The sequence below is a fragment of the Rhinolophus ferrumequinum genome, chromosome 10 (assembly GCF_004115265.2).
Source record: "Rhinolophus ferrumequinum isolate MPI-CBG mRhiFer1 chromosome 10, mRhiFer1_v1.p, whole genome shotgun sequence".
In the NCBI taxonomy this organism is placed as follows: Eukaryota; Metazoa; Chordata; class Mammalia; order Chiroptera; family Rhinolophidae; genus Rhinolophus; species Rhinolophus ferrumequinum.
Window position 1 is genome coordinate 50,805,296 of NC_046293.1, and position 10,737 is coordinate 50,816,032.

General features: G+C 54.3%; 1 protein-coding gene across 1 annotated transcript; it reads left to right on the plus strand.

Annotated features, from left to right (window-relative positions):
* The first annotated feature begins 979 nt into the window (after positions 1–979).
* AQP6 (aquaporin 6) lies at positions 980–10,432 on the plus strand. The gene is made up of 5 exons (XM_033117626.1): positions 980–1,372; positions 2,136–2,294; positions 2,554–2,634; positions 3,263–3,514; positions 9,667–10,432. The coding sequence occupies exons 1-4, from the start codon at positions 980–982 to the stop codon at positions 3,470–3,472; spliced, it is 843 nt and encodes a 280-aa protein (XP_032973517.1). The 3' UTR covers positions 3,473–3,514; positions 9,667–10,432.
* Positions 10,433–10,737: the final 305 nt, after the last annotated feature.

Genomic DNA, 10,737 nt, shown 5'->3' on the forward strand with positions numbered 1-10,737 from the left:
CAGAGCCGAGGGAGTGGGTGACCTTAGGGCCAGCATAGCCACAAAAATGGCTACGCTGCCCTGCCTGAGACTAAAAGGAATTGTTTCGACCCCTGAGAGGAGAGCAGAGAATGGAGGGGGGTGGGGCTGGGAAGGGAGGAGGAGGGTGAGGGAAACGAGAAGTAGGTGACAGACCAGTGGAAATTCCCATGGCAGGCAGCAGAGGTGCCCACGGCCATGTGTGTCCTCTGATTTGCTGTGGAATAAACCCGTCCTCTATTTGCCCCCTCTGCACCCCCATAGGCCCACATCCTTAGTAAAGGTAACTCTATTCACATCTGCTTTCTGAGTGGGGTTTTAGGTGGGAACGAAGGGGAGAGCTCCATTTCACATCTGGGTTTATGGGCGCAGAATGGTGTGAGTCCCACTGGAGGCAGAGCCTGCAGGCAGAGGGGGCCAGGAGAAACAGGACCCTCTGAAGCAGGCCTTGGACGTGGGGATCTGAGTGATTTTGTTCTACCTAAGCTGACATCAGGGACGTGGACGCCCTGGAATCCCATGCCCCCCCACTGCTCCTGCACCTACGACCCTCAGGTTAGGCCTCTGCCTGTTGCACCATTAGGCCTCCCCAACTTGGAAACCTCCTGGGAGGTTCCAGCTCAGCGCCCTGAGACCGCCTCCCCTCCCCCAGCTGTCAGGTGAGCTCAGGGTAGGGCAGGCATGTGAGTACCACCCCTCATGCCACCCCCACACCTCCCACCCACCCACACACACATAACCCCATCGGACCAACCCTTGCCAGTCTGACCAGCACAGTCCGAGGAGCCGTGCCATGGAGGAGCTGCAGATGGGAGCCAGCGAAGGCTGCTACCCAGTGAGACAGCCAGAGCAGGCCCGAAACAAGAGATTAGAGGAGACCCAGGAGACCAGAGGCAAAGGAAGCAGAGAGAGGCCCTGGGAGCAGAAGAGGTGGCAGCCAAGGCCCGGGGATGTAGACACGATGGAGCCGGAAGGGCATGGCTTGGCCAAGATGATGGGATGCCGGCTCTGGACGGCCACCAGCAAGGCGCTGTTTGTGGAGTTCCTGGCCACGGGGCTGTACGTGTTCTTTGGCGTGGGCTCGACTCTGCACTGGCCCTTGGCGCTTCCCACTGTGCTGCAGATCACCATCACCTTCAACCTGGCCACAGCCATGGCCGTGCAGATCACCTGGAAGACCAGCGGGGCACACATCAACCCCGCCGTGACGCTCGCCTTCCTCGTGGGCTCGCAGATCTCACTGCCCCGCGCTGTGGCCTATGTGGCTGCCCAGCTGACAGGGGCCACTGTGGGGGCTGCCGTGCTTTATGGGGTCACACCAGGGGACATCCGAGAGACCCTCGGGATCAACATGGTAGGTACAGGGAGGGGCACCTGGCAGGGCCCCACGGGAGGTGTCTAAACAGGTGGTAAGGGTGGGGGGCCGGCTGGGGGAGATGGGGCGGGGAGGTAGCCACCCAGCCACATGCTCCACACCTGCTCTGGGCTGGTCCAGGGGACCAGGGGGATCAAGCTGTGGGTGGCCTTGGTGCAGGCACAGCAGTGTGACTGTGGTTCAAGGAACTGGTGGAGCAGCGAGAAGCCCCAGTAAGGGGCCGGAGTCGGAGAAGGACCAGGCATTTAAGGGGGGCGGGTAGCCAGGGAACGCTGGGGCTGTGAGTGGTGGCAGGGGCCCTGCATGTACTTCCTCTTGTTCCCTAAATCCCCCACGTGTCCCTTGCTCTTCTGTTTGCCCATGTTCCTCCCTTCTCAGCACCCTGATGCCTATTTTACCCGCCTCCCCTCCCCTAATCATCTCCTCCCTCCATTCCCACCCAGGTCTCCTCCCAGTCAAACATGCACCCCAGCTTCTCTGAACCTCCCCTGTCCCACCAGTCCTGAGCCCCTGCCATCCCCCCAAATCACTGGTCCCAACCAACCTTTGGGTTGAGAAGGATGACATTCACTTCTTTAGGAGCAAGTGTCGGGGCTCACCTGAACCCCACCACGCAGTCCTCCTTAAGTCCTGCAACTGGCACTGGTGAGGTGTCACACCTTTCTAATGAGGGAATGAGGTGGGGGGTGTCACCATCTTCTGGCAGAGCCCATGCAGGCTGCAGCGTAACCCCCTCACCCAGGTCTGGAGCAACGTCTCGACTGGCCAGGCAGTGACAGTGGAGCTGGTTCTCACCCTGCAGCTGGTGCTCTGTGTCTTTGCTTCCACCGACAGCCGTCAGGCATCGGGCTCCCCGGCCACCATGATTGGGATCTCTGTGGCATTGGGCCACCTCATCGGGGTAAGGGTTACAGGGGATGCCATGCATACGCACACATTGCTCCCCCTGGGGGGACTATGGGGTCCTAAAGGCCAGGAAATGTCCCTCCCTGAGTCCCTCATGCCTTGGGGCCAAGGCTGTGCCCCACACTCCAGGCTCAGGACATGGTGCTGCAGAAGCCCAGGCTGGAGCTGGGGCTCTGAACCAGGGCAGAAGGGACTGTGCCCTCCCAGGCTTGCCTTACACCTCCTTACACCCTGAAACCACAATTGCTCCCCAGATCTACTTCACTGGCTGTTCTATGAACCCAGCCCGCTCCTTCGGACCTGCCCTCATCGTTGGGAAGTTCACGCTCCACTGGGTGAGACCCTTTGCTGGCAGCCCTGCGGAGGGGAGAGGAGAGGGCCCAAGTAGAGGCAACAGGGACTGCGGCTTTGTCCAGCGGGGTGGGGGGCACAGAGACTTGGAGAGAGAAGTCGCCCTGCCCCAGACCAACTTGACCCCCGATGGAGGTTTCCCGAAGCTCAGAAGACCAGGGCACGTATCCTGGCTTCATGCTTTTCTTCTTTCCAGCTTCAATAGCCCAGGGTACCCAGGGGACTGGCAAGAAATGGGCCAGGGCAGGAGCTGCAGCCTTGGCCCAGACCTCAAGTCCTGGCTGTTTCCTTATTCACTTTCTCCAGCTGGACACATTTCCTAACTTGGATACAGAAAAAGATAAACAGAAATAGACACACACACCAGCAAAGACAGGAACAGCTCTCGCCAAGGCTCCTGGTTGGAACGGGAGGCGAGGCGAGAGGGAGAAAGGAGCAGTGAGGGGCCTGGTGGGGGGGGGGAGGGGGACGCCTTCTCAAATTTGCCACCTTGTAGACAGCTTGAGGTTTCCTGGGAGACCAAGTCAACAATAGGGAAGCAGGTAGGGGCCTCAAAGCTACGCTTTGATCTGACAGCTGAACAGCCGGGTGCTTACTTCTCTGCCTCCCCAGATCTTCTGGGTGGGGCCCCTGACAGGGGCTGTCCTGGCTTCGCTGATCTACAACTTTATCCTGTTCCCTGACACCAAGACCCTGGCCCAGCGACTGGCCATCCTTACAGGCACTGAGGAGACACAGAAATTGGTAGCGCTGGAGCCCCAGAAGGAATCCCAGTCGGGTTCAGAAGACTCCATACCGAAGAGTGTGTGTCAGGTGATATAGAACTTGGCTCCTGCCCTCAGGCTTCTGAGAATAGCCGGGCAGGTGAGCAGCATACTTTGTATGTCCGGACTTTGTTTTCTGGGGAGAAAGGGGGTTTTCGAGGGTGGGTAGGGAGGCTTGGCCTCTTGTCCTAAGGGTGGGCAGGGGGTGCCAATCCCTTACATTACTAGATAGAATCTGGGGAGCAAATACGTTGTTTCCTCCTCCTCTACCTCTTAGTGGGACTGAGAAGAGGGAGGCAGGGGAATTCAGGACCGCCCTCCCCTTCTCTCATCTGTCTGGACTCCAGATCCCCATGTCTAAGCAGATGGCCATTCTGCTGAGAGACTGAGGGCTAAAGGGACCTCAGAGAACCCCAGCTTTTCATCCCACCCTTGGGGAGGAGGGGCCAGACTTCACAGAAGCCCCGGAGCCCCTCAGACGCATGTCTCTGCTCTTGGGTGTGGTTTGGGGGCTATGGCTTCCCCTCAGACTGTGGGCTTCCTGAAGACAGAGATTACCTTCCCAGGAGACCTTCTTCCCGCATTTCTCCAAATGCCCAGGAGAGGACTCCACCCTTGGGGAGAGCTGACACAGAGGAAGCTTTTCTCAGGCTAGCACATGGGCAGGCTATAGGAAGGGAGGTTTGGGCCAAACACGCCTTTTCCAGGGCAAGCTTTTCCTGGGTGTTTGGCTGCCTCCCACCTCAGCCCCATTCACAGAAGCAATCCTGAGAGAGGGCGGCCGCAGCCCAGCCTTCCATCCATGACCTGGGCCAGGAGAAGCCATGTCCAGCCTCATTCTCAGCTCCACCAGGATCCCTCAAAAGCTGTTGAATAAGCCCCAAGGATGCTAGGAACTCGAGAATGACTCAGGAACCTACAGTTTTCAGTCCAATGGCCCTGAAGGACTACCGGCGTCTCAGTTGGTTGGCTAATATTTACAAGCTGCTGTAAATCGACTCTGCCCATGACTTGGGGTCCTATCTGGATCTTGGCTTCCCCAGCTGTTAAATGGGCACAAGTCTCCCCCAGGGACTGCTGTGACAACAAACAAGGGATTGGAAAGTGTTTGGGGAAATTAAAATGCTAGAAAAACAAAGCCAATAAAAGATGGTTATTGTTGCTATTACTGTAATTACTGGGTTTGAATACAATTGCTGTTGGTAATGGGAGGGGAAGAAGGGAGAGAGGGAGATGATTGAGAAGGCGGGGAAGAGAGGTTTTTCTCATTTGATCTGCTCCACAGACGGAGGGCCCTGAGAACTTTGTGTGTGTAGATGGCGGCGGTTGGGGGAGGGACCCTGGAATGAAGAGACAAGCCAATAAAAGCCAGTTCTTCTCATCTCTATGGTGCCCATCACCATGGTACCCTGAGATGCAGCAACCAAATCCATAAAAAAGATAGGTTCTTTCCCATGATGTCTCCAAAGGGGCTGGGGGTGGGGGAGGGTCTCCCGTCTTCTGAGGGCAGGCCTGGCCTGTGACCAGTGCAGCGACCGAGTCCCAGATGCTCCAAGCCACAGCAGCCGTGCTCAGCGTTCTGTAGTATTATCAGTGCAGAGGACTATTCACATCTCCCCAAGCTGGGCCACACTCATCCATCTTCACAGTCTCTTAGAGCCCAGGGCTTCTTGTGCCCTTTTATGAGAAGGGACAGCTGGGCTTGTGTGCGTGTGTGTGTGTGTGTGTGTGTGTGTGTGTGTGTGCAGGTTGTGATTGACTTGCTAAAGGTCACCCAGCTCAGTACCACAGCCCCCTAAGGTCTCCCCAGCTCCCAGCTTAGAATTTTGCAAAATAATGCTCCAGCGGTGCTCATACAAACTGCAGCCAGAGAAAAGGACGCGGGAACTAGAAGGTTGAAGAGGGCAGGGGGTGGAGCTCCTGCAGGAGGTCCTTAAACTCCTAGACAAATTATCTCTGCATCCCAAGAAGCACACCCTGGGTGCTCAATAAAAGTCTGATGAATGGATGACTGAGGCTGGGCGGCTGGGAGGGAGGGGAGGTAGTAATTGATCAAGAGGAGGAGAATTTAGGAGTTACAGCCCCAGATGAGCCAAAAATGAGCTGCTGAGGAGCCTGTGCTTGCAGGTGGAGGTAGCTGGAAGGAGGGTGCGCAGCCACACGTGAGTCCCCACCCCGATTTCAGAGCTGCCTGTGTAACCTCCGTCCCAGGAACTTCGGGCCAAAAGGGTAAGGCTGATGGCCTGAAGAGAAAGCTGGGGGCCACTTTCACAATTAGTTCTTTGAAGCTGTCGGAATAGACTAGAACAAGGAGACAAGCTTCATGAGAAGTGAGGAATTAGGTTAGAGTCTGAAGCTCATCCGAGGTTCAACGGGAATGAGTAACCAAAGGTGAGCTTCTTCTCTGCAGCCCTTTCATGGGACAGCTGGCCATCTGGGTGAGGGAAGGGCAGGCCTTCCAGGAGCCAAATCTCAGCGGTTCCAGTCAGGGGCAGCGGGTTTCATAGTCACAGCCGGTGGGCCGGGGTGGGGGGCCAGGAGCACAGGGAAGACAGAGACCCAACCAGGCAGACCCTTGGTGTGCACTCCCTTCCTCCCGTTTGTCAGGGGAAGTTTTTAATTAATGGTGTGTAATCTGATCAGGCCCTCTCCCTGCTGAGCTCTGCCTTCAATCAGCAGAGCCATCTGCAATTGCAATTCATAATTCTCCCCAAAGGGAGGGGAACTCGGGACGGGTGCCTTGGTGATTAATACAATTAGCCTTTTATGTTGATGATTGTCTTAGCAGGAGCAGAGGGTACCAGCCAGGGCCTAGGCTGTCACTTCCCCATTGGCTGGCAGGAAGCCCCTCTATGCTTTCCACCTGCACAGCTACCTCGGGGTATAAAGGGGACAGATCTAATCTGGCACCACACTGTGGAAGGGGGAGAGCCCATGAAGAGGCCAGGCTCTGGGACACATGTGGGCCCCTTAGAGGGGAAAGGAGGAGCAAGATGGTGATCCAGGGACTTATTTCCAAGGAAAATCTCTTTGACCTAAAGGATTCTATGCACCAAGGTTAAAAGGAAAAAGACTACATAAAGGTAGACTAGGGGTTGAAAGCGTTCAAAGAGTTTAAATATAGGCTCAAGCACTTGTAGCTGTGTGAACTTGAGCAAGTTACTTAAGGATCCTGAGCCTCACTTTCATCTGGAAAATGGGGTCTATTCCCAAAGGGGCTGGAAGAACGACGTGAGACTTTTGTGCTCAGCACCATGCCTGACACATGGTCAGATTGCAATCAGTGGTAGCGGTTTTCACCATCATTGCGGCAGATTGCTACTCCCTCTGCCAATGAGCGTGGCTGCTTCCCCTGCGGTTTCTAACGCAGCCCAGCTAAAGAAGGGATCGCTTCCTCCCCATACCCCAGGCTGAGCTAGAGCAAAGGAGAGGGAGTATGTGAGTGTGAGTGTGTTGGGGAAGGAAAGTCCCAGAGGAAAGAGGAGTCAAGAATCAAACCCAAGAAAGAAATAAGGGCCGTCTCAGAACAGAGAAGTGGAGCGCTGGTGTGATCTGGTAGCTGGGAGCTGGTGTGGGGAGATTCAGGGGGCTGGGTGGGTATACAGGGGTGAAAAGAAGGAGGGCTTTGAGCATCTGGAATTTCATATGGAAGCTAAGTAAACAAAAGGGGAGTAGCCATCAGAGTGAGGGTTTAAGAGGCAGCCCAGATCAAAATCTGTGATCTCTGATCTATACATAATGAGGAAAAGTGATCTGGAACCAGCTGATTGGGGTTTTAATGGGAGACTCCGCCGGGTCACGAGAGGGGATCACCTCAGTCGCTCTGGGCCCCCAGCGCTGTTCTCCACGGTCTGGAGCAGTGAGGAGAATGCTCGCTATGGAGAGCTGTTACCCTGCTGCCAATGCCAGGCCCAGCAGTGGGTGGGGGGCCGGGGACAGGGAGGGGAGGAGGGAGACATCAAGGGCTAATCAAAATGAAGCATCCAGCCCAGCTGGCCACTGGGCAGCTGGGGCAGGGGGTCCGCACTGCCGAGATCTGCGATCACTTCTCAGGGAGGGGCAGCTGCACTGAGGAGCAGTCACATGTTTAGCAAAAGCTGCAGAGGGGAGGCATGGTGCGCGAAGGGGGTTTAGGAGGGTGGGGAGTTCAACGGCACTAATTAATAGGCTGCAGTTAACGGGCAGAAAAGGGGGAAATGAAAAACTGCCTCAGAGCGCTGATGAAGTCAGATGAAGGGACAGTTACTGCCAGAGCTGGGGGTGGAGGAGGCCAGAGACAGAAGCAGGGACCCACAAATCCACCCCACAACCAAGACAGGTAAAACAAGGCCCAGCCAGGACAGCAGGTGGGGGTGTCCGGTTATGGAACACCAGGCTGGAAGGACCTCCGTAGCCTGGAGTATGCTCTGGGCCCTCTCTAGCTGCCTTGTTTATCCTCCGATCCAGCTTGAATGTCATCACCTCCTGGGCTCTCTTAAGTCTCCAGCTCCCTCCATCCTCCGAGCTCCACCGCCCCCCCCCCCCCCGCCCCCTTGCACCCTCCTCTATCCTGGCACTGAACAGGTTACTTCATAGGTATTTGAACATCTCTCTCTACGGAACAGGAAGACTTTCTTAAACAAAATGATATTTTTAGTCTATTTCTTATCTCAGAGCAAGTTTCCTTACCTTGATTATCTGTCCTTTTCTTGTTGGTCCCCAAACCATGGCCTTCCAGTTTAAATGGAGGGGAGACCTCCGGTAGTCTGGATTTGGTGAGCACATTGGACAACGGATTGCAATAAACGCTCCCAACTCCCTGCCCAAACAGAGTATCTCACACCTCTCATCTTTTTTGTGTTAAAGCTCCCCGAATGTTTTTGTCCTAGTCTGTGATTTCACTCCACCAGGACATCCTATTATTTTGGTCTTAGCCTCACTGATTCACAATGACTTTCCACCCTTCCCTGACTCAGGGGTCACATGTAATGACTCTGAAGGTCGTTGACTGGGACAGATTTTGAGGCTCTCCTACACATTGCTTGTCTGCTTCTTCGTGCCAGATGAGCCTTGCTTGCTTTTGCTTCCCTCAGACCTGGGGGAACTCCCTGCTATAATCTTTCCAAGGCTAAGTAGCTGGTTCCCCAGCCTCCACAACTGGTTTAGCCAACAGCCTCTCTCCCACAAATGGCTAATACTTCCAACCCAAATAACATTGATGATAAGATGCACCACTATTTTATGAGCCCCTAAGAAAGAAAACTCATTGCATTCTATTTGTACGATGCCATTAATTATGAGATATCCCAATTCTCAGAGATATTGAAATGTTTTAAGTGTATCTTATGACCATCTCTCCTTCAAATCTTGGCTCTTTTAAAGATTTTAAAGAAAGGGGGAATGGAAGGCCAAAGGGGGACCACACTGGAGAGTCTCAAGTCTCCTCCTCCCTCTTTGGGGATGGGAACCATCGCCCTCGTGGGCTCTCAGCTCCTCTGCACATCTGTTGCTAGTCCAGCGTTGACTACCCAGGCCACCCCTCACGATGAATGTCAGTGCCAGGGAAGCCACTAAAGAGAACGCTTTTCAGGGAGGCCAAACAAAGCACGAGCCATGCCAAGCTGGGAGCACCATTTTTGAGGAGATAATCACCGAGCACTCCAACACCGTTTATCCAACCACTTCCCACCCTCCGGGGTTATCTGCCCGAACCTCCAGGCCAGTGCCATGAGGAGATGCCCAGATTAGTCATTTCCTCCTAATCGGGCTAAGACAGCTCCGTTAAGCTGCCGACTGCAGGCAATTCCCGTTAAAGAAAGCAGCTGGAAAGGGCTTAGCCCGTTAATGCCAGCAGCTGTCCCTCCACAGTGCGGCTGCTCTGCCGAGGGGCTGGCTCTGTCCAGAAGCAAAGAGGCATTCAGCCTCCGTCAGAGTGCATTAACCTAGGAGGAGAGAGCAGCCAGCTCCCCGGGAGGAGGGGGGTGTTCATCTAAGCACCTCCACCCCCGGGCTTTGCTTCCCAATGAGGAAGAAAAATTCCAGCCCCTTCGTCTCCCTCGCTCTACTAAAATCTGGACAAACTGTACCATCTCACAGGCAGAAAGAGCTTTCTCTGTGACAGGAGCGACTCCGATGCAAAAATTCACCCGGGAACACGACAGATCCACTTGTTAGTTTTGACAACAAAAAGACTTCTCGCCATTAACCACCCGACTCATTCTCCTTTGAGCTGATTTTATTTCTCTGAGGTCTTAAATATGCTTCTGATTCCAGGTATGCATACGTGTGGACACAACAGGCTGACTACCTCTTTTGGAGAGCACTGGGCCCTAGGGTTGATGAGGGAGAAAGCTGAAAAGCCCTCAGAAAGCCCTGGCACAGAGCAGACTGCTGAAGAGAGATCACTTGAAGACTTCTTACTGAAAGCCAGATGGTGAACATGAGACGGGGTGAGAGCTAATGCCACTCAGGGGGAAAGCCAATAAGCTAATCCGCTGACACGTTTCTAGAAGCAGGCTGATGGCTGTGGTTCAGAGACTCGCCTGTGCTTGGCTCTGAGCTTCAGAGCACACAAGATACACATGGGCGGCCCGAGAACAGACTCCCACCCAGAGCCACCTCAAGCACCCACACCAGCTCTTCCTTCTCTTCCGGCAGAGAAAACAGCCCTGGATCACCAAGCACAGGTCTGCATTCTACCAGACAACAACCCCAGCCATGAAGACATTCTCCTAATCACCTTCCCCAGCAGTCTGGGCCTCCCGGCTCTTTCTGGGTCGTCTGTTGAGTACACAGGCACAACCACATACAGCCCTGAGTGGAACCATTGACGTACCTAATAATACACTCACAAGCCCACGATGCTGAAATCTGAAATAGCCGGCACCACCGCTGACCTCTAGAGTGGGACTACATTCCCCAGGTTCTAATCCCAGCTAAACTATAATTAGTGTGTGGGAATTTGAGCCAAACCACCTTTCTGAATTTGTCAGTTGGGATGACATCACCTAACCTGCCCACCGAACATGAGTGTGGTGAGGTCAAGATGATAAAGGAAAGGACTCTGTCTATTGTAAATCACCATGTTACTTTTCCTAGAGGCTCTGTAGGGAATTGGTTCCTAAGTCCGTCTTCACTGACCACCAGAGAAGATATGAACTGGCTAGTACTTTATTATCAGTCTACATAACCATGGACATGTGTCTGAGCCTAGCACACAGATGGTGTCCAACTGTGAGATATGAGAGTAACGCTATATAAAAACAATGCAGCTATGAAGCTATAGAGGGAGAGGTAGACAAAAGGCAAAATTCCTGCTTCCAACTCTGAGTCCCTGAAAAGTGG

Excerpts from the sequence above, each read along its gene's own strand:
- AQP6 (XM_033117626.1), top strand. The coding sequence starts at position 980 with ATGGAGCCGGAAGGGCATGGCTTGGCCAAGATGATGGGATGCCGGCTC. Across the intron at positions 1,373-2,135 it reads AGACCCTCGGGATCAACATG|GTCTGGAGCAACGTCTCGAC; the intron begins GTAGGTACAGGG and ends CCCCTCACCCAG. Across the intron at positions 2,635-3,262 it reads GGAAGTTCACGCTCCACTGG|ATCTTCTGGGTGGGGCCCCT; the intron begins GTGAGACCCTTT and ends CTGCCTCCCCAG.